General features: G+C 38.2%; 2 protein-coding genes across 3 annotated transcripts; both read right to left on the reverse strand.

The window, feature by feature from the left end:
* Nucleotides 1-663: 663 nt before the first annotated feature.
* LOC308700522 (uncharacterized protein) lies at nt 664-23,259 on the reverse strand. 2 transcript variants are annotated; one of them, XM_081382153.1, is made up of 5 exons: nt 23,151-23,253; nt 22,132-22,332; nt 14,240-14,533; nt 12,097-13,400; nt 664-3,856 (listed from the first exon to the last, which is right to left on the reverse strand). In XM_081382153.1, the coding sequence occupies exons 4-5, from the start codon at nt 12,152-12,154 to the stop codon at nt 2,118-2,120; spliced, it is 1,797 nt and encodes a 598-aa protein (XP_081238279.1). In that variant the 5' UTR covers nt 12,155-13,400; nt 14,240-14,533; nt 22,132-22,332; nt 23,151-23,253; the 3' UTR covers nt 664-2,117. The 2 variants fall into 2 exon arrangements, with proteins under 2 accessions (XP_081238279.1, XP_081238280.1); XM_081382154.1 differs by lacking the exon at nt 14,240-14,533 and having other exon boundaries at nt 1,175-3,856; nt 12,097-12,297; nt 23,151-23,259.
* On the reverse strand, nt 12,581-23,258 carry LOC308694922 (uncharacterized protein; the record flags this gene model as incomplete). The annotated part of the gene is made up of 3 exons (XM_081372734.1): nt 12,581-12,677; nt 12,796-13,436; nt 23,151-23,258. The coding sequence occupies 3 exons, from the start codon at nt 23,256-23,258 to the stop codon at nt 12,581-12,583; spliced, it is 846 nt and encodes a 281-aa protein (XP_081228860.1).
* Nucleotides 23,260-23,949: the final 690 nt, after the last annotated feature.

Consider the following 23,949-nt stretch of genomic DNA (forward strand, 5'->3'; position numbering starts at 1 on the left):
GTTCTAGCTTCAAAATTATGTGAAAATAGTCTTGCTTTATCGTTCACCAAAAAAATACATTGATTTAAATTGATGTAAAACAGGTTTTGTTTGGAAAGCCAATATGTGAGGGGGGTGTGAAGGAGGATTAGTTTACACCTTAGATTACAATGTCCCACCCACTCTGCATCACGACTCTGCATAATTAGCCATTCATTCAGGTGTGACACTGACTGAGCCACAATGCAAGGACAAAAGATATATTTAGAAGACTTATATTGACCATTTAAGATTTTGCTTACATCTATCTTGTAAATATGTTTTGCTATTTTATTAAAAATGTTACAATTACAACAATAATTACAATTTCTTTGTAAAAAAAAAAAAAAAAAGATTATAGGCCTACATTTTATCATATGTATTCATTAGTTTGAATATAGCCAACATTGGAACACCTAACATCTTAGTCTATGACTTTATATTTTACAAAAATAATATATATATATATATATATATATATATATGAGCAGAAATTGCTAAACAAAAGCTTATTTGATGTGGCAGTATATTCTACAGTAAAAACTAGGGCATATAAATGTTAATTTGCAGTTTAATAGGCCTACGTGGCTTATAATAAATACATTTTATTTCAACATATTTCAGTCGATTTTTACTCATCTCAGTAGGCTATAGCAAAACAGTTTATTCTTTCACACACAGACGCGCGATTCATATTTAGGCTAAACACTCTTTACAAATATGTACCCTTCATTCATTCTCACAGAAATGCGAGTCATATTATAGAAATGCGATTCATCTTTTTGCGGTTTACATAGGTCTACACTAACGTTATTCCATAACGTTATTCCACATTAACACTTGAGAAAAGATAACAACCTACCTCACTCCTCAGCGGGATCTGCTCCTCATATCAGAAGATATTGCTCCTCATATCAGCACTGTTCTGAGGAAACTTTACTCCATAAGGTAGGCTATATTATGTCTAACTCGCGACGCTTTGTTTACAGATGATGTGGCCGTTTCACAGGTCTGAAATGGTTCTCAGAATTTGCATTTGAAAAGCACGCGCTCTCCGGGGAGTGGTCACATTACTTTTGAATGAGCTCGTAATGAGCTCGACTGGAATCGTTCTCTTTTAAATACAGATTTCACAAGCTGAGAATATTTGTTTTTTATATAAATTACTTCATTTAAAAGATGCGATCTCAAGCTTTATGCCCGTGGGTCTGTTTGCCTGTTTGACTGAATTTTCGCGGAGTTATAGATCATTTTCGAACGCGTTTCAAACGGGAGTTTACTGACAGAGAGAAGGGAGAAATCGCATCATGTTATTTTTTCTTCATTTGTCAAAAAGCAAAACACTTTATTTTTATTGTGAGTATACAGAAAAAAAATAGAAACTGAACAGGATCGATTGATGTATTACATGAAAATGAAAGATCAAAATTAACAGAGCATTTTGTGTTTATTTTTCATTGCTAAAAAAAAAAAACGAGCAAAACGCGCGGGCGCGTTTTTGGTCCCCAGAGGGTTAAGCACATTTTTGATTCACCATAAATTTTAGAGAAAATGCCAATATTTGAAATCTACACAGTTGATTTCTCGCATCAAATGTTCTCAGAAGTGAATTTAGTGATGAAAAACGACTTGCTGTATTAACCTGCCTCTCTTTCCTCGAATGCCGAAATGAATGCTTGGATATTTTTCTACTGTCAAGTTCACACAAGTTACCAACCGATGCATACTCGGTAAAATGGGCGTAAATTGGTCTTTTAACCATTCTTGCCAAAATGCAAACTTGTGTGTTGGGACAGTACTTGGGCAGCGACTGATGACGATTCACAAGTCCACAAGAACACAAGTACAGACAAGAACGCATATTGAGAAACGGCCAGAAAGTTGCGCAGCGCTGTTGTTTTTCCGTTTTTCCATGAGCGCCACCTACTGTCAGAGACTGACACTGCATTTACTGACTTTTTTTGCATTGGTCCGAACAAACAAATCTAATGTGAATTTAGTGCCAAACATTCGTGTTAATGTGAAAATGTCCTGTCGCTCATTGTGGCTGTTGGGAAACTAACGTAGAAAAAACATGTTTCTCAGCACATAAAGATGAACTACTGTGATCTCACACTGAGGTGATGTGGTTTCTCCACTGCATGGATCTTCATGTGTAGCTTCAGGTCACTTTTAAAAGAGAAACTCTTTCCGCACTGATCACACGTGTGCGGCTTCTCTCTGCTGTGGATCCTCTCATGTGTTTTCAGAGATGATGACTGACTGAATCTCTTGTCACAGTGTGAACACTTGTAAGGTTTTTCTCCAGTGTGGATCCTCTCATGTTTTTTCAGAGATGATGACTGACTGAATCTCTTGTCACAGTGTGAACACATGTAAGGTTTTTCTTCAGTGTGGATCATCTCATGTGTTTTCAGAGATGATGACTGACTGAATATCTTGTCACAGTGTGAACACTTGTAAGGTTTCTCTCCAGTGTGGATCCTCTCATGTGTTTTCAGATGTTCTGATTGACTGAATCTCTTGTCACAGTGTGAACACATGTAAGGTTTTTTTCCAGTGTGGATCATCTCATGTATTTTGAGAGATGATGGATGACTGAATCTCTTGTCACAATGTGAACACTTGTAAGGTTTTTCTCCAGTGTGAATTCTCTGGTGCAGTTTTAAACCGTCCGCTGTAGTAAAAGTCTTCTCACACTCAAAGCACATGTAATATCTTACACCAGTGTGTATTTTCTCATGTGTTTGTAAAGATTGCAGCAGTGAAAAACTCTTTCCACACACAGAACATGAATGCGGCTTCTCCTTCGTATGAACTGTCAGGTGTGACTTCAGCTCTGATGACCTAAGAAATGTTTTGCCGCACTGATCACATGTGAACGGCTTCTCTCCAGTGTGGATCATCATGTGACTCTTAAGATTACTTTTGCATAAGAATCTCTTTGCACACTGATCACATGAGAACGGCCTTTCTCCAGTGTGGATCCTTATGTGGCGCTCAAGACTTCGTTTGGTTGTGAAACTCTTCCCACACTGATCACACGTGTGTGGCTTCTCTCCAGTGTGGATCCTCTCATGTGATCTCAGAGGTCCTGGCTGACTGAATCTCTTGTCACAGTGTGAACACTTGTAAGGTTTTTCTCCAGTGTGGATCCTCTCGTGTTGTTTTAAATAGTTTGCTGTAGTGAAAGTCTTCTCACACTCAAAGCACATATACTCTCTCACACCAGTGTGAGTTTTCTCATGTGTATGTAAAGATTTCCGTTGTGAAAAACTCTTTCCACACACAGAACATGAATGTGGCTTCTCCTTCATATGAACTCTCAGGTGTCTCTTCAGGTCTGATGACCTAAGAAATGTTTTGCCACATTGATGACATGAGAACGGCTTCACTCCAGTGTGGATTTTCATGTGTTCTTTAAGGTGTGCTGATTGACTGAAACTCTTCCCGCACTGATCACATGAGAACGGCTTCTCTCCAGTGTGGATCCTCATGTGAATCTCAAGACCTTGTTTGGTTGTGAAACTCTTTCCACACTGAGTGCAGGTGAAAGATTTCTTGGCTCTTTTCTTTAAAAATGTCTGTTTAGTCTTTGAGCAACTCAAGGGTTTTCCTCCAGGTTGGACATGATGTTCCTCCTCCACTTCACTCAGTTCTTCACTCTCCTCCTTCACTTCACTCAGTTCTTCACTCTCATCCTTCACTTCACTCAGTTCTTCACTCTCCTCCTTCACTTCACTCAGTTCTTCACTCTCCTCCTTCACTTCACTCAGTTCTTCACACTCCTCCTTCACTTCCATCAGTTCTTCAGTCTCCTCGCTCTCTTCCATCAGGTCTGACATGAAAGAAAAAAATATGAAATGACATTGACAATGACAATGACATGAACTTGTTCGTTTCTTTTATTATTTTATGCAATCAGAAACCCTCAAACCGGTCACACTTTGTATCTCTCTGTGCAAATCCTTCCTTCCCGCTCTGCCAGAAAGCAGCTGTCATTTACTGACGGAAAGCATGACAATAACCGCAATAAAGCCGTATATTGCCGAAAAGCGCATGTTGACTTTTTTAGGAGCAATTTGAATGGTTTTGATAGGACCCGATGACAATGCAGTGCTGAAGTGCCAACTAGTCTCTCCCTATGGAGGATCCCTTTACCACTCTACAGATAAAGCGTTGTTAGGAAAATTTATTTCGCGCATCTACCCCGAAGTGACAAAATAAAATAAAGGAAAAAATAAAGGAAAGACCAGTGCCCGTATTCATAAAGATTCTAAGAATCCACTAAGAAAACTCTTAATTTAGCTTAACTTTTACGTAGGAGTTTTAGCTTAAAAGCGATTCGGGACCGATCTGAGAGCAACTCTGAGTAAGGAAAAGACAAAAACTTTCATCTTAGTAAGAAGGCGGGGTTGACCCCGTTGCTATGTATGACACAATCTTTTGAAGACTGTGATTGGCTGGTTGTCCAAGAAGGAAGAAAAAGAGTGATTTTAAGTATAGGGTCTATTCTAAGCCTTCACTTTGAAATTACATGCATAATTTTTCCTATTTGATCGTTCTCACACACACACACACACACACACACACACACACATTATATATGTGTATATAAATCCTTTTTTTTTATTTACCATGCCGTTAATTTCCTATAAGGTATTTGATTGGCTTAGCATGATAAAAAAATGTTCCACTCTTTCCAGTTACACTGATTGCTGGCATGTCTATTTAAGTGGTGGTTTGAATGTTGGCTTTAATGCATCAAACATGGAATTTTCCCAGTTGCCAAATATCGTAATGTAGTGATTACTTTCATTTCTGGTGCTATGACATTTCTGCAATGTGTTGAAGATATTAGCGTGTCTCTAAAAAGATCTGTCAGAAACATGATCCCTGCACGATCTAATCTATAGCATCTTATTAACTCACTGTCATCCATTGTCTGCAACACATTTCTTCTCCTTCTTCGTCTTTCTGCCATTTTCTCCGCTGCTAAAGAAACTCTTAAGCCTCTTAAAAGTCCTCGTCCGTGCTCCTAACAATTTTGACCTTAAGACCTCTTTTAAGGGTTAAGATGCTTTCTGAATTACTTTTTTCTTTACTAGGATTTTTTCTTTAATTTTAAGAGTAAACGCCCACATTTCTAAGAATTTTCTTAGAATTTTGTCACTAGGAGCTACTCTTTGCATTAAGATTCTTTATGAATACAGGCCCAGTACTTTATTTAGGCTTGATTTGTAGGGAATTACAAACCTGCACACATACATTCAAACGCACATAACTATAGAACCAATTCTTAATGCGCATGTGAACGCCATCAGCGTTTCTCACAGGTTCGCGTTTAAAGTCTGTGTAGAGAGAATGGTGTCGTCTTAGCGGCCCCTAATTTAATAACAAATGATCGTTGTGACGGAAGCGAATCAATCAAAACTAACTTTAGCTGGAAAATAACTTAATTAAAGAACCGCTATAAAGCCAAAACAATCTTACCTTAAATTATTCGTTTATCTCTGTAAAGCTGCTTTGAAACAATCTACATTGTTAAAAGTGCTATATAAATGAGGATGACTTGACTTGTAACATGTCACCGAGCAGCTCTCAAGCCAGATCAGTAGCGGTTTTTGGCACGGGCAAACCGGGCAATCGCTCGGGGTGGCATTTTTGTTGGTATGGGGGGGATCAGGGGAAAGGGGGTCGAAGGGGGTCTCGCCCAGGGTGTAATTCAATGTAGAACCGCCACTGAGCCAGATGCTGTGGACAGGCTGGTGTTTTTATCACACACCTTGAAACGCATGTAGATCCAAAGAAACGCAGTTAAAGGAACACTCCACCGTTTTTTGAAATGGGGCTTATTCACCTTCTTTCCTACATTTAGATAGGTGGGCAAATGCATTTTTGTCTCAGTGCATGCGTTGTTTTAGTTTGACAGGGTCGGCGCTAGCTTAGCTTAGCGCAATGAATGGAATCCTTTGTTGCCAGCTAGCATGTCCTGAGTAAAAGTGATCAAATTTTTTTTTTTAAAAACCCACCTAATTACTTCTTGTGGCCTGCGTATTCACAACAAGTACAAATAGCGATGCAGATTAACACTGGGTGATTTCCTAGGCAGATATTGACTTGGGACTATATTAGGGGGAAGCACAGGCGAAGCACTGCTACTTGGGCGCAGAGATATCACGCAACACATGAAATGTCAACATACCGGCGTGAATAGTAGCTGGCTATTTTTCCTACAGTACATGAATGGCAATGAACATTGCTAATTTTGTGAGAGACGAAGAGAGTGACTCCTCAGACAGTCAAGAACCATACCTGAGTTTTCAGAAGATGAGCTGCGTGCTTTGGAAATAGAACGACAGGAGATTGCGATCGCTCAACAGCCTGAGGACGTGAGGATGAGAGCCAACATGAACTGGTGGTGTGAATCTGGGGGAATATGCCAATCTATCCCGACTGAAATAGTGTTTGTGCTGTAGAGTGGGACATTTTTCTGCCATCGATAACCAGGCTCAGCGCGTCAGATCAAGATGAGCGTGCCGGCAGTTGTGTCACAGCTGCGAGGATTTCACGGCGTTGATCCATCCTGCAGTAACTTTTACTCTATTTTTTTTCCCGGTGTGATAAAGTGAACTGGAAAAAAAGCCCCACGTGAATGGACAACTGTCCACAGAGTAAGTGATTATTTTAAACATGACGCATGTATAGATCGAAAAGTAAATGTGGATCGGAGCAGGCTTCACTCAATGTGTACACTTGCACACTGAAGGCGGCACGCACCGAAACGCGTCTGTGCAAATAAAAATAAACATATTTTTAAGCATAGTGCGGCCTCTCTGCCACTTCATGTATTATAATTATCTAGACCAGCACTCTTAAAATTGACCAGTATTGCATGTATAGATCTACCCATATTATACCTGTATTCACATTCACATATTATACCACATATTCACATTTCATGTGTTGCGTGATATCTCTGCGCCCAAGTAGCAGTGCTTCGCCTATGCAGCAGTGCTTCGCCTGTGCTTCGCCCTAATATAGTCCCAAGACAATATCTGCCTAGGAAATCGCCTAGTGTTAATCTGCATCGCTATTTGTACTCGTTGTGAATACGCAGGCCACAAGAAGTAATTAGGTGGGGTTTTTTTTTTTTTTAGATCACTTTTACTCAGGCCATGCTAGCTGGCAACAAAGAATTCCATTCATTGTGCTAAGCTAAGCTAGCGCCGACCCTGTCAAACTAAAACAACGCATGCACTGAGACAAAAATGCATTTGCCCACCTATCTAAATGTAGGAAAGAAGGTGAATAAGCCCTATTTCAAAAAACGGTGGAGTGTTCCTTTAATGACAAAAAATGTTCAAGCTGCTGAAAGCCTGTTTCCTCCGTTCTAGTGACTTTTATATTATAAAGGCTATTTTACCTTTTAGTCTTTAAATTGTGGACTTTATTTACAGTACAATCATTTGTTTAGATTAGGGCCGCAACGATGCGTCGGCGTCATCGATTACGCCGACCATGAAAATACGTCAACACACATGAAATGCGTCGACGCGTCATTCATTATTTACATTTAAATATCGAGTAATGGCAGCTTCTGCTCCCGTTCATGGTAAAAATTAGGGCTGCACGATTTGGGGAAAATGTCATAATGCGATATGCGATATAATAAACAAATGGTTACATGAGTAAACTTGCTTGGTTCTCAAGGAAAATAAATGCACACACAGATAAGTGATAATCTGCCTAAAGAAAAAAGTTCTTTAGTCAAGAGCAGTGAGTGTTTTTCTCTGTTCCCTTTGTTCTTTGATCAACTTTAGCGACAGATATAATTAGTGGCTACTGTGTACTGTCCCTTTAAGACCAGCCGCTGCTGTCAGAGACGCGGATCTCACACGCGCCTCATTCTCTCAAGAGTCACGACTCTTCACGTTCATCATAAGACTACTCTTATGTTATGAAGATACTCAACAAAAAGACATTTTGGCATAATTGTGCGTGTTATTGTTCGTTCAAGCTCGAAAGAGAACTGTATTCTGGCATGCTGTTTTGTGCGCACGCACGATTAGGGCTGGGTACCGAACGTCGATACTTTTATGGTATCGAAAAAAATACTTCGATCCTATGAGTATCGAAAAATTCTTTATCTTTTGGTGCCAAATTTCGGTTCCAAAAGCATCTAAGCTTATCTGTCCTCTCTGTATATTGACAAAGAGCAGAGCTCCGACCCACACACACGGAGAGGTGCGGATGGATCAAACTGTTTGCAGTTTTGTTGAAGTCACGGTTGGTCTCAAAAGTGTGGTAACAGTTTTACTTTAAACAGGAATACTTTAAACTACGGCCAAACAGAAAGGTGCTTTGTTTATTATGCAAACTATGCCCCATTCGGCGACAATAATCAAATATAGGCTCAAAATCCCCAATATAGGCTATCACACCAGAAATCATGTAATTGTAGCAAACCATGAATAATTATTATATTATGGTAGTCTTTTCTCTGTTTTGCATCATTGCATCATCATTATTATTATAATTTATTTATTTTTGGCTCTTCACAGTGTATATGCTACTTAGCCTGAATTAGCACTGTCCATAGAGGTACGGTAGGCAACACCATTAGGATCATGCAACACAAAATAAATGTGACGAGAAACATGTCTCGTTTTCATGCTCTATATTGACTATGGTTTCAATAATAAACATACATTTGCATAAAACATCTATATTTATCCATGCCCACGTTGATTAGAGTATTACAAACTTGAAAAGTACTAATTTAAGGTATATTTAGAACAAATAAAAAATTGTGTGATTAAATGTGATTAATCACGAGTTAACTCACGACAATCATGCGATTAATCGATTAAAAATGTTAATCGATTGACAGCCCTAATATTAATCTGAAATGTAGCAATTTTTCCATTCATTCAGGTACAATTACCAAACATATCTCAAGGTCTTTTGTACAAGTACAAATTTGTCTAGGGCTGAACGATTTTGTAAAATAATCTAATTGCGATTAGTTTTACCAATATTGCGATTGCGATTTAATATGCGATTAATTTTTAAGCTCTATATCTTTTCAATTATTTCAACAAAAATAAGCAATACATCATTGTAAAATAGGATGGGAATCTTATGGAAGCTTGTTTCCGCCACAAAATAAAAAAAAAATAAAAGATAATTGCGACTTTTTATCTCACAATTGCGAGTTTACATCTCGCAATTCTGACTTTATTTCTCAGAATTGCGAGATATAAAGTCAGAATTGCGTGTTTTAAAGTCGCAATTGCGTGTTATAAAGTCAGAATTCTGACTTTTCTTGCAATTGCGACTTTATATCACGCAATTCTGACTTTATATCACGCAATTCTGACTATATCTCAGAATTCTGACTTTATATCACGCAATTGGGAGATATAAAGTCAGAATTGCATGATATAAATTCGCAATTGCGTGTTATAAAGTCAGAATTCTGAGATATAAAGTCAGAATTGCGTGTTATAAAGTCAGAATTCTGACTTTTTTTCTTGCAGTTGCGACTTTATATCACGCAATTCTGACTTTATATCTCAGCATTTTGACTTTATATCTCAGAATTCTGACTTTATATCACGCAATTGGGAGATATAAAGTCAGAATTGCATGATATAAATTCGCAATTGCGTGTTATAAAGTCAGAATTCTGACTTTATAAGACGCATTTGCGACTTTATATCTCGCAATTCTGACTTTATATCTCAGAATTCTGACTTTATTTCACGCAATTCTGACTTTATATCTCGCAATTCTGAGAAATAAAGTCAGAATTGCGAGATGTAAACTCGCAATTGTGAGATAAAAAGTCGCAATTATCTTTTTTTTTTTGTGGCGGAAACAAGCTTCCATAGAATCTTTAGGCACCTCATGAGTCGATCAAATTTTTTTCTTATTAATAATCTTATTAATAAAACTTAAAATATTTATAAGTACTTTTAAAAAGAAATACACATTAAAAAACTAAATGTTCATCTCTTTTGAAATATAAGATGTGGTTTGTCCTGTCTGTTAAAATAACTGACTGCATTTACATTAATTTCACGTCATAAAAGCATTTTGAGATGCAAGTACATTTAACCACGTAGACGAGTCGCTCACAGCCGCATGCTCAAGTGCTCTTCGCAAGCGCGTGTGACTATTTGAAACTGAATGCAGCTTCTGTCGGTGATTTTCATATTTTTAATATATAAGCCAACTGCATTCCAAAAGACATAATGATGCCTTCGTAGAGCATTTGTAAGGAAAATACCGGCGCCGGCGGGCGAGACTACAAGAGTAACATCAAGCAAAGCACGCGTGACGCGTATCTTATAGCGCATCTTGTGCAATGCAGCCCGCGAATGTCCTTGTAATTCGCTTCAACTTCTCCGAACTTTATGAAAGATTATTTTTCGGAAGGTGCGAGTGGTGTCGTGTGTGCGTGTGTGTGTGTGAGACAGAGGAATTAGAAGCAAGCAGAAATTATGGTTGTTTATAAAGCACACGCAGCGTAATCACGTATCTGTGTTTAAAACTAAGCTCAGACTCTATTCTGAAATTATCTGAATAGATACAAAATTGTTGGAGAGAATCTATAACACAATATCACATAAATTAAACACAAACTGTTCTTTCCTGTAGCCTATGCCAGGTCTATAATAGCGTGCCAAGTTGATGCTTCCTCCGTAGTGCAGACTGCTTTACTTTCGCATGTCACGTGACCAAAGTTTAATCGCAGCTTTCGCGGTTAGAAAATCGCGTTTCATCATATCGCGATATTATCGCAAATGCAATTAATCGTTCAGCCCTAAATTTGTCAAGTGTTCAATAAATGTTTTTGAGAAATCTTGTCTATCTTAAGTAATTATTTGTGCTACATTTTATCATTCAAATAGAGGTTAAAAACAAGCACATAATCGGCCAAAATCAATCGGCAGCATTAATCGGCCAAAATAAATCGGCAGCATTAATCGGCCATCGACCTTTCAAAAGATCGGCATCGGCCTAAAAAAAACAAAGCAAATCAGTCGACCTCTAATGTCACCTACAACCTAAATTAAGCTTAGTGCTTTATTGTATGAATTAATTTTGATATATAAGTTGCACCTGACTATAAGTCACAGGACCAGCCAAACTATAAAAAAAAGTGTGACTTATAGTCCGGAAAATACGGTAAGAAAATCATACTCCCACTACGGTAATTAATAACAGACTATAGTAAACATTTCCTAAATAGGCCTGTGACTGTATCTTACATTTTATGAAATAGTACCATTAGTTAAAAATAAAGTTTAAAATGCTTCCTGTTCACATATTTCATAATAAAATGACAAATACCCTTTCCGAAATAAATTTGTCATCATTCATATATTTAATGTTAAAATAATATACAGATGCTACTAAAATACAGCTGATATATTGTTGTACTTATTATTTATTGGAAAGTTTATCAATGGATAAATCAGCTAATCCCAAAAATAATCATTAGATTAATCGGAAAAATAATCGTTAGATTAGTCGACTAATCGAAGAAATAATCAATAGATTAATCGACAACAAAAATAATCGTTAGATGCAGCCCTAGTTTACATACATATTTTGTTCCTGAGTGCAATATTTTACAAATCTGATTATCGTTATCGGCAAAATCCCCAAAAATATTGAGATAACATTTTTTTGTCAATATCGCACACCCCTACGTTGATCGCATTCATCAACCCTGTTACCAAGGTTATTATAAGAAGAATCTCTATAATTATGAATAACTTGTATGATATTTGACAAATACAACTTCAACAGTAACTTAGTGTTTACTGATTATTCCTAAAAAAATAACAATTTAGTAAACTAAATTGAAAATGACTAAAATTATGGTAACATTGTTGCAAATTGGGAACCAGATATAAAATGCATGTAAAATAAAACAGTTAAAATATTATTTAGCTTGATCTGATGTTGACAATCAAAACATCAATCACTAATGACAGTTATTTTCATCAACTTCTAACATGAATGTTCTTCGGCATCATGAATGAATGAAGAATAAACACCAACCTCTTTGTTCTTCAGGATCTTCAGTGTGTTTCATTCTGCAGGGTTCTGGATCACTCATGTTCTCTCTGTCCTCTTTAATAAACTCAGTCTTTACAGATTTCAGCTCTTCCTGATGCTCTGATGCTCGTCTTCACTTGTTTTCCAACATTTATTGGAGAATTGCAGTGGGAGGAGCTTCGCTGATGATGAATTTCAGGAGATCTAATAAATGAGGTGAAAACAGGAACTATTGTCATGAAATAAAGAGTGTTTTCAGCAGATCTGTTAATATTGATGAGCCTCAGACTATCAACACTCATTCAACAAGCCATTCAGGGTCATTAGCAGATCATCTCACTTTATTCTGAGTGTTTGCTGTTAGAAACATATTATTTGAGTCAGGATACATGATAAAAATTTCACCCCCCCCCCCCCCATTTAAAGACAAAAGGTGAAAGTCTCCCCTACAGCTAATCCAATCCACCTAACTATTCATCGTCTAGGGCTATGGGCACGAGCCATTAAAGACATAAGGTGAAGATCTCAGACTGAGGTGATGTGGTTTCTCCACTTCATGGATCTTCATGTGTAGCTTCAGGTGACTTTTAAAAGATAAACTCTTTCCACACTGATCACACGTGTGACTTCTCTCTGCTGTGGATCCTCTCATGTGTTTTCAGAGATGATGGCTGACTGAATCTCTTGTCACAGTGTGAACACTTGTAAGGTTTCTCTCCAGTGTGGATCCTCTCATGTGATTTCATATCTCCTGACTGATTGAATCTCTTGTCACAGTGTGAACACTTGTAAGGTTTTTCTCCAGTGTGAATTCTCTGGTGCAGTTTCAAACAGTTCGCTGTTATAAAAGTCTTCTCGCACTCAAAGCACATGTACTCTCTCACACCAGTGTGAGTTTTCTCATGTGTATGTAAATGTTTCAGCAGTGAAAAACTCTTTCCACACACAGAACATGAATGCGGCTTCTCCTTCGTATGAACTGTCAGGTGTCTCTTCAGGTCTGATGACCCAAGAAATGTTTTGCCGCACTGATCACATGAGAACGGCTTCTCTCCGGTGTGGATCCTCATGTGACTCTTAAGATTACTTTTGCATAAGAATCTCTTTTCACATTGATCACATGTGAACGGCTTCTCTCCAGTGTGGATCCTCATGTGACGCTCAAGACTTTGTTTAGTTGTGAAGCTCTTCCCACACTGAGTGCAGGTGAAAGTTTTCTTGGCTCTTCTTTTCTTTAAAAATGTATTCAAAGGTTTTCCTCCAGGTTTGACATGATGTTCCTCCTCCACTTCACTCAGTTCTTCTCTCTCCTCCTTCACTTCTCTCAGTTCTTCTCTCTCCTCCTTCACTTCACTCAGTTCTTCAGTCTCCTCCTTCACTTCTCTCAGTTCTTCTCTCTCCTCCTTCACTTCACTCAGTTCTTCTCTCTCCTCCTTCACTTCACTCAGTTCTTCTCTCTCCTCCTTCACTTCACTCAGTTCTTCTCTCTCCTCCTTCACTTCACTCAGTTCTTCACTCTCCTCCTTCACTTCACTCAGTTCTTCTCTCTCCTCCTTCACTTCACTCAGTTCTTCTCTCTCCTCCTTCACTTCACTCAGTTCTTCAGTCTCCTCCTTCACTTCTCTCAGTTCTTCTCTCTCCTCCTTCACTTCACTCAGTTCTTCTCTCTCCTCCTTCACTTCACTCAGTTCTTCTCTCTCCTCCTTCACTTCACTCAGTTCTTCTCTCTCCTCCTTCACTTCACTCAGTTCTTCAGTCTCCTCCTTCACTTCTCTCAGTTCTTCTCTCTCCTCCTTCACTTCACTCAGTTCTTCTCTCTCCTCCTTCACTTCACTCAGTTCTTCTCTCTCCTCCTTCACTTCACTCAGTTCTTCTCTCTCCTCCTTCACTTCTCTCAGTTCTTCACTCTCCTCCTCCACTTCACTCAGTTCTTCTCTCTCCTCCTTCACTTCACTCAGTTCTTCTCTCTCCTCCTTCACTTCACTCAGTTCTTCACTCTCCTCCTTCACTTCACTCAGTTCTTCTCTCTCCTCCTTCACTTCACTCAGTTCTTCTCTCTCCTCCTTCACTTCTCTCAGTTCTTCTCTCTCCTCCTTCACTTCACTCAGTTCTTCTCTCTCCTCCTTCACTTCACTCAGTTCTTCACTCTCCTCCTTCACTTCACTCAGTTCTTCTCTCTCCTCCTTCACTTCACTCAGTTCTTCACTCTCCTCCTTCACTTCACTCAGTTCTTCTCTCTCCTCCTTCACTTCACTCAGTTCTTCACTCTCCTCCTTCACTTCACTCAGTTCTTCACTCTCCTCCTTCACTTCACTCAGTTCTTCTCTCTCCTCCTTCACTTCACTCAGTTCTTCTCTCTCCTCCTTCACTTCACTCAGTTCTTCACTCTCCTCCTTCACTTCACTCAGTTCTTCTCTCTCCTCACTCTTTTCCATCAGGTCTGGCATGAAAGAAAAAATATTCAATTTCATTTCATTCATTACCACTTCATTCGCCATGAACTTGTTTGTTTATTTTATTATTTTATGCAATCAGAAACACTCAAACCAGTTGTGCTTTGTATCGTATCTTTGTATTGCTTTTGCAACGTACGAAGAATGGGCCCCTGCACACATATTCAAACGCACATAACTATAGAACCAATTCTTAATGCGCATGTGAACGCCATCAGCGTTTCTCACAGGTTTGCGTTTAAAGTCTGTGTAGAGAGAATGGTGTCGTCTTAGCGGTCCCTAATTTAATAACAAATGATCGTTGCGACGGAAGCGAATCTATCAAAACTAACTTTAACTGGAAAATAACTTTATTAAAGAACCGCTATAAAGCCAAAAACAATCTGTTACCTTAAATTAAATGTTTATCTCGGTAAAGCTGCTTTGAAACCAGATGCTGTGGACAGGCTGGTGTTTTTATCACACACATTGAAACTCATGTAGATCCAAAGAAATGCAGTTAATGGCAAAAAATGTTCAAGCTGCTGAAAGCCCGTTTCCTCTGTTCAAGTGACTTTAATATTATAAAGTCTATTTTACCTTTTAGTCTTTAAATCATAGACTTTGTTTACAGTAGAATTATTTGTTTACATTAGGGCCGCAACGACGCGTCGATGTAATCGATTACGTGGACTATGAAAATACGTCAACACACATAAAAAGCGTCGACACGTCATTCATTATTACGTTTAAATATCGAGTAATGGCAGCTTCTGCTCCCTCTCATGCTGAAAATGACAGACCACGATCATCCAAAGTATGGGAATACTTTAAACTACGGCCGAACAGAAAGGTGCTTTGTTTACTATGCAAACTATGCCCCATTCGGCGTCAATAAAATGGACTTTGATTTATAACTTCAACTTAAATCTGCCAACGAAGCTTTCAGTGCATTTGCCAGTTTTTAAAAGTTGTGTATGCACATGTAGACTAGAGACCTGCACTCCCGTGGGACCCAACACAACAGAGTGCTGTGCGGAAATAGATCTAATGGCTATTATTTTTTTAGCAGGGTGATAGGGGAACACTCATGAATATTCATTAGGGAACTCATCCCTGATAGGCTCGCCGATACTCCAACGTTCTGAGCTGCCATGGTAACCGCAAACAATGAGATATCAGATCGCTGCGTGTCACCAGAGGTGGGGACATTCCGTGAGGGAATGTGATTGATCTACATGATTAATGTTATGATTTAAGTGGATTAGCGGTGAAAAATCACGAACACAAATGGTTATAGGAATATAGTATAGTAGGCCTAATTGCATGGGATGCAGTTCTAATGTTGTGCTAATTGCATGGGATCACGGTCAAAATCCCCAATATAGTATATTTTCCAATATTTCCCCATGCTGCCTTGATTTTATCCACCATGGACCAGATTTTCCCCTCAAAAATGGGAACCAATCATAGAACGGGGAGCAACAAGACTATGACGACGTCTATGCGACACACTGAAGCAGTTTGTTTATATCTATGGATCCAAAATAAGTTACCTGTCAATGGAGCCTTAGATAGTGATAGCTGAATGCCATCATGTACACATAAATCTCTGACCCAACGTCTTCTTCCAAATTCGAGGCTTCTGGTCATACCTAGGATATCCAGATTCACCAAAGGAGGGAGAGCATTTTCACATTTAGCTCCAAAACTCTGGAATAGCCTTCCTGATACTGTTCGTTGCTCAGACTCACTCTCCCAGTTTAAAACTAGATTAAAGACGCATCTCTTCAGCTAGGCATTTATATAATAGTTTAATCTTACAGTTAAATCCGGTCTCTAGTTCATAAACGCCAGAGGAGAACTTTTTTTCTGGACCCTTGCCACTGTTGCCTTGGGCTTGCTCAGTTGGGGATATTTTCGGAATATTAATTTATTTTCATCAATCAATAAATTCCACTAGAAACAAACCTTGTTGTATTATTTTATTTAATACTGTGAAGCTGCTTTAATACAATTTGTATTGTGAAAAGCACTTTGTTGAAAATAAACCCAGAACATCCTGTACCGTTTCATAGTTTCAAATAATCGAGTGCCTAAACAACAAAAATGAATAACAGAGTTAAATAGAGATGGAATAGTCAGTAATGAAAGTAGGGGTGCGCCGATCCGATATTCGGTATCGGTATTAGTCCGACACTGGCCAAAATCACTGGATCGGATATTGCATGAATCGCGGGAGTATAACCCGATCCGATACGACCACGTCCCTTAGTCCTAAATTGTCATACAAATGCTTAACAACACCTGAGAGACATGCCGTAAAGAGAGATGAGCAACACGCGTCACGCAGGGTTGCCAGATTTTCACATACAAATCCCGTCCAATTGCTTTTTAAAAATAGCCAATCGCGTTTCGGGGTGGGAGAGACCGCGGACTTGGCAACACTGGCATCACGTGAACGGTAGCTAGAGGTGAGTGAGGTAAGCCCTCTCAGCAATTAAGTTATCATGTCAGCTGTGTGGAGTTATTTCAAATAAGACGTGATACGTTCATAATTAATAAACTACAGAACAGCGCGAGCAGGAAGCGGCGCGCCTCACGCGGGCACGGCTTATGCTCCGAGAACGGATTACTGCACTAGTCTAGTGATATAAAACGCATCTTCCCCATGAACAACACAAAGTACACTCGCACGTGACACACACACACAGGTCTGTTAACTTAAGTAGGGCTGCAACAACTAATCGATAAAATCGATAATAATCGATTATGAAAATCGTTGTCAACGAATGTCATTGTCGATTAGTTGGTCTGCTCACGTCACGGGGAGCGTTGCTGATGACGTCACTTTCATGACAACGCACTGCAGTCACGCGAAATGGCAGAGAGTAATCGGAGAGAAACATCAGCACGGCAAGCAAAAACTGTATATTCTCATTATATGAAGATGTGAAAATGGTATAGTCTATTTTAATTCAATGCTACTGTGTAAACAGCTTTGTTTACTAACTTCGGGACAGTCACACTAGATCTATTTTGTATCGAGCATCAGGTTGCGCAATCAGTTCGCTCGCAACATAAGTGATGGATTAAAATAGCGCTACCGCAGAAATAGGTTAAATTAAATGGTGTTTACAAAGTGAAGCACTAAATATAAAGGCAGTTAAATAACAGCAGCAGTAAAATATTGTTTTTTAGTCTCTGTAGTCAGTGGTTTTCAGCGAATGCTTGTGCAGTAATACATCATTTTTCCTGTAACGTTACTTTTAATCAAGCCTGTTGTCAGCTGCGTACCTCCATTCCGCTCTCTTTTTATAGCATTTGTCTACTATGTAAGGGATAATCCCGCTTATTACATGGCTACCCACCAAATTAATATAATTTTACACAAAATATTGATTTAAAAAGGAGTTTATTGATTTAAAAATGATTGTATTGCTTCCGCTAAAGAAAATAGTCCGTTCCGTCTCTACGGTTAGAATCCTGCGTCCATAGCAACGCTCTGTTTTTCTGGTGTGTTATACTTCGCAGCGGTCTGTTATCAAGAAATAACAGATCGCATTCTACATTGGAATTCAAAATCTGCTGCTTAATATCTTATTACAAACATGTTTGTGTCCTAATTTCATAATGTGAAGTTTATATGAGCAGCGCAACTCAATATTTTGTTTTGTTTATATATATTTTGGATATTTAAAGAAGTTTTACTGTTTAAAAACTGGACAAACTTTTGTGTTTGGGGTTTAAAATGTAAAAATTAAAGATTATATTAGTAAAAATCAATGTGTGGCTTTTGCACTTTTTAAAGTACACTTTTACACATAAATACCCTGATTTAGGGTTTTATTTAGTTATAAACAAATGAATTTTTTTTTGAATTAAAAAAAAAAACCCTATCCGATTAATCGATTAATCGAAAAAATAATCGTCCGATTAATCGATTATCAAAATAATCGTTAGTTGCAGCCCTAAACTTAAGCAATACTTTTAATAAGGTAGTCTAATATTTTTCTGACTAACAAATTACTGACACAGTAATGGGTAGATTTAAATAAATAAAAACGAAATTTAAATAAAGAAAAAAACGAAATTTAAATAACGAAAAACATAAATTTAAATACAGAAATTAAATTTAAATAAAGAAAAACGAAATTTAAAGAAAAAAACGAAATTTAAATAAAGATAAACAAAATTTAAATAAAGAAGAAACGAAATTTAAATAAAGATAAACAAAATTTAATTAAAGAAAAAAACGAATTTAAATAAAGAAAAACGAAATTAAGTTAAATTAAAAACGAGATTAATTTAGATTGATAATAAGGGGTAAAAAGCTTAATACATTTTGTTTCTATTATTCTATTTTCCACAATGTCAAAGCAACGCAGCTTAACCCAAAATACAAGCTCGCAGGCATGCACTTCTGTCCTTACAAACTCCGCTGTTCTGCGCTCTAGCCAGAGAACACTCCCGTTGCAGGAACACTTTAGTAGGCCAACTGGCCAAGAAGCATCAAATAACGAGGTTGGGTTCCTTCAACTGTCCATATTAAAAATGGCTAGGCTTTATAAGATAGTTGTAAAAAAAAAAAAAAAGAGTTCTCGGAGCATATAATCGCGCCGCTTCCCACTCGCCCTGTTCTGTAGTTTATTAAAAGTTTATTCATTCTGAACGTGTCTCGTCTAGTGTGTCTATCTATATTTCGTCAGATTTTATAGTGTTGAACATATTCAAGCGCGAATGAGAACCATTTCGAGGGGGATGCCATGTACAAAAAAAAACACGAATATTCGAATGTCAAATTCTCAAATTGAATACCAACCCATCGAACGAATATTCAAATATTCGAATAGTCGGGTACAGCTGTTTGAGCATGATGCTTTTTAGATGGCTAGGTTAAGCACAGTGCATCCTCCTGACAAATGTGTTATTAGCTTAATTAAGAAAAATATATATGGTATGGTATCGGTATCGACAGATACTCAATTGTGTGGTATCAGTATCGGACATGAAAAAGTGGTATCGAGCCACCCCTAAATGAAAGGACTGAAATTGCAAACCAATTTAATAAAGTCTTTATCCAATCAGCTGAGGAATTGGCTGACAGTTTTCAACCAGTACAATTAAAATACTTCCTGAGAGACCAAACAACATCTTTTTGTATAAAAGAGGTGGACCAGAGTGAAACTGCTGAAGTTTTTAGACAGTTACGGCAATCTAAGGCCAAGGATAACTTTGGCTTGGATACAGCTTTTATAAAAAAGCACAGTTCTCTCCTTTTAATGCCAGTTACACGTAGTAAATGTATCCATAAGAGCAAATGGATTCCCTCAGCAATGGAAAACGCTATTATAACTCCAGTCTTTAAGTCTGGAGCATCTGAAGCACTGAGCACTCTCAAAGGATCTTGAAAAAACAGTTGCCAAACAACTTGTTGATTATCTTGAAAGTAATCATCTTCTACACGCCAAACAATTTGGGTTTAGACCACGGTACTCAACAGAGTTGGCAAACTGTTACCTCACTGAAATGATAAAACAGTCATTAGATGAAGGTAATGTAGTGGGAGCAGTATTTCTGGACTTGAAAAAAGCCTTTGATACTGTCAACCACGAAATTCTTTTAAATAAATTAGAAAATTGTAACTTGTCACATGATGCAATAACTTGGTTTAGATCATATCTAGAATGATCTGCAATGTGTTAAAATAAATTCCACCCAGTCATCGATTCAATCTTGTCGAATCGGAATTCCACAAGGTTCAATTTTAGGCCCTTTACTTTTTTAGTTTATATATTAATAATCTTCCAGACAGTTGCAAAAGGGTTAAATGCCAAATGTATGCAGATGACACAATTATATACGTCTCAGCAAAAACCCCTCAGATTGCAGCTGAGATGCTTTCAAAAGAACTGGATGGTGTATCACAGTGGCTCCGAAATAATCATCTGACCCTGAACTATGATAAGACAGTCTCTATGTGCTTTTCAATAAAAAGAAAGGTCAATGAAAATTTTAGAATAAAGATTGATGAGGAGGAGATGGATGAGGTACATGAATTTAAATTTCTAGGGGTTACTTTAGATTCTCATCTTAAGTTTGATAGTCATGTAAAGAGACTGTGCAGAACTGTCAAGAAGACAAATTTAAACTGCTTCCGATTAAAGGGATACTTCAGGATTTAGCATTAAGCTTTGTATTAGTAGAAAACCTGTAGTATTTTCGAATTACCATGCTTTCCACCCTCATATCCCCCTGAGACAAGAGATTTATGTATTTTTTTTGTCTGGAAAAAATCCTCCGATGACGCAAAAATCGTCATTTTGCGTCATCGGAGGATTTTCTGGCCAGAGGCTAAAGACTACAGCCAGTAGGAGGAGCTGTCCCGCATGTTCTCAACCCGCCCATAGGAGGTGGGATCCCACTCACAGAATGAACACAGTGTCAGCCGTCTTTCTTTGGAAGCTAAGCTAGCAGGCTCTTGTTCTGTGGAGAAAGCTGAGTAGTAGGAGAAAGCTGATAAAGTAGGGGTTACCATCTTCCTTTTCCCGGACTTGTCTGGCGGGCGAGAACGTTCAAAATGTCTGGGATTCGGCTTTTGCGTTATGCGGTTGCCATTCTTTGTTTCAATCCAACTAAATTCATTCCGATCGGTGAATCTGAATGTAGTGTTTACATGAACGCTAAACAAGTGATCGGTTGATGTGCGTTTTACCATTGCTAAGAAAATTCCCGCTCCTCCGTGAGAGATGCGAGACCCGGCGCGTCTCAGTAATGACGCCACCAGCCTCGCGCCGTTCTCCCGCGGCCGTCAGCCTCGTCCTGCTCGCCACAGTAAACAATGATGAATGAATGGCGACTGTAGAATGCAAAAGCCGAATCCCGGACATTTTGGGCGATCTCTAGAGATCCCTGGCAATTCCCTGGCAAACTCATCATGTAGGCTAGCCTTGTTGTTTTCAACTGCGCACTCTTACCGGTAGGCGTGGCCTCCTAAGGCAGCGAAGCAAGTGCATTCTGGGAGTTGTTGTCTTTCATCCACACAAGCCAAAAATACATTTTCTGGCTTTTCTCAGTCTAGAAAGCTCCAAATTAAAAAAATTCTTCACATTTCTTCTACTTAAATGACCTATTTTAAATACACATTCATCTTCCCAGAGGTGAAGTATCCCTTTAATAAGACAATATATTACCCATTAAGGCAGCACAGCAGTTTATGCATTCTATGATATTTTCTCATCTATCAATCATATTGCATTACTGTTTGGGGACAGGCCAATCAAACAACAATTACACCCGTTAGGGCATTATATAAACAGGCATTAAAAGTAATGGACCAGAAACCTGTAAGATGGCACCATTGCCTAATTCAAAGGAAGCATAATGTTTTGAGTTTTGACAATTTTGTAAATTATTCTTTTTTTAAACTAATTTTTAAGTGTGTGAACAACCTTGCACCAGAAATATTCTGTCAACTAGTATTGAAACAAAAGAGCAGAATAAGAACTAGAGGCACAATAAGTGGAAACTGTATAGCCGCAAAATATGAATGTTTCTAACATGAATGTTCTTCAGCATCATGAATGAATGAAGAATAAACACCAACCTCTGTGTTCTTCAGGATCTTCAGTGTGTTTCATTCTGCAGGGTTCTGGATCACTCATGTTCTCTCTGTCCTCTTTAATAAACTCAGTCTTTGCAGATTTCAGCTCTTCCTGATGCTCTGATGCTCGTCTTCACTTGTTTTCAAGCATTTATTGGAGAATTGCAGTGGGAGGAGCTTCGCTGATGATGAATTTCAGGAGATCTAATAAATGAGGTGAAAACAGGAACTATTGTCATGAAATAAAGAGTGTTTTCAGCAGATCTGTTAATATTGATGAGCCTCAGACTATCAACACTCATTCAACAAGCCATTCAGGACCATCAGCAGATCATCTCACTTTATTCTGAGTGTTTGCTGTTAGAAACACATTATTTGAGTCAGAATACATGATAAAAGCCTGGAAAACTGCTCTACAGATAAATAATTACAGAAGCATAATATGTACATTTGAATCTAAATATAGTTAGATTTGATGACAATCACGAAGTACTTAAATCATTAAAATATTACATTTATGTGCGCTGAAACTGACAATGATCATAAAATGTTTAAAAATAAAGAGCATCACAAAGCAATATTGTTCCAATAGTAAAACGCTATTCATTTATTAATATTAACATTTAAGAGTTGATTTAAATGTCTGACGTTGCTCATTATAGGCTCAACGTAAAGTAACTTATCAGTATAACACTTGATATCTATTCCCATCAATTCCCTCACAGATCTCAAACTTTACCTCTTAACTTGACATTCAGTAACAGTTCTCACTCCAAACATCGAGACAATCACACAAACGAACACAACATCGCTCAGGTCTGAATGAACTCAACATATTCTCCTCATGCTCGCTGCTGCTGCACTAAATGTTTATTTCAGAAGGAAGACGCCAGAAAAGACGCACAAGTATCGCTGTGATCGATGAAAACAATACAGAAATGAGTCTGTCGCTTAATCAAACTGTATAAAGTGTGTGTGATGGTTGAGTAAATGTGAGAAATACCGTGAACTGCTCTCCTCACCTCAGAAGACTCGACAGTGAAACTCTCAATGAGGGAAACAATGTTGCCAACTATTGTCAATGGGAAAGTAGCGAACGCATTCTTCTTCTTCTTCTTCTTCTTCTTCATTGAATTTTATTGGCAGCTTGCAATCTTTGTGCATTACCGCCATCTACAGGATTGAGGCGTGATCACATTGGGAAGTCATAAATAAATGTGCATATATATATATATATATAAAAAAGAAGAAGATCAGAGCCCAAGCTTCAGCTAGCGCTGCGTGTTCAGCTCCTCCAGCTTCAACCTCAGCTCAAACCTCCAGAAAAAATAAATAAATAAATAAACTAAAGTCTTCTTGCTAATTGTGTTTCTTTTAGAAACTCTATCACTGCTTTGGTTATAGACTGTGTTCCAGGTAGACTCAACAAGTTGCTCAAAGTAACAGAGTTATTTGTTACCCTCTTAAATAGTTCTCTCTCTTCAGAGTACTGCCTACATGTCAGAAGTACATGCTTCACGGTTTCTGTTTCCGTACAATATGGGCACAATCCTGTCTCATGTTTCCCTATTGTGTGTAAGCCGCTGTTCAGTCCTGTATGTCCTAACCTTAGCCTGGTGAACCAGGTTTCCTCCTGTCGTGAAAGTGAGCTGATCATTTTAACTGTTGAATACTATAAGTGCCTACCTTTTTCCCCCTTATCCCATTTATCTTGCCAGAGTTTATGAATACCATCTTTAATTATTGTTTTCAATTCTGATTTGCTGAGTGGAACCTGTACTTCTACTTGTTCTGCTTTAAGTGCTTCTTTTGCCAACTCGT

Source organism: Scardinius erythrophthalmus (genome assembly GCF_964197995.2).
Source record: "Scardinius erythrophthalmus genome assembly, chromosome: 1".
NCBI classification, from domain to species: Eukaryota; Metazoa; Chordata; class Actinopteri; order Cypriniformes; family Leuciscidae; genus Scardinius; species Scardinius erythrophthalmus.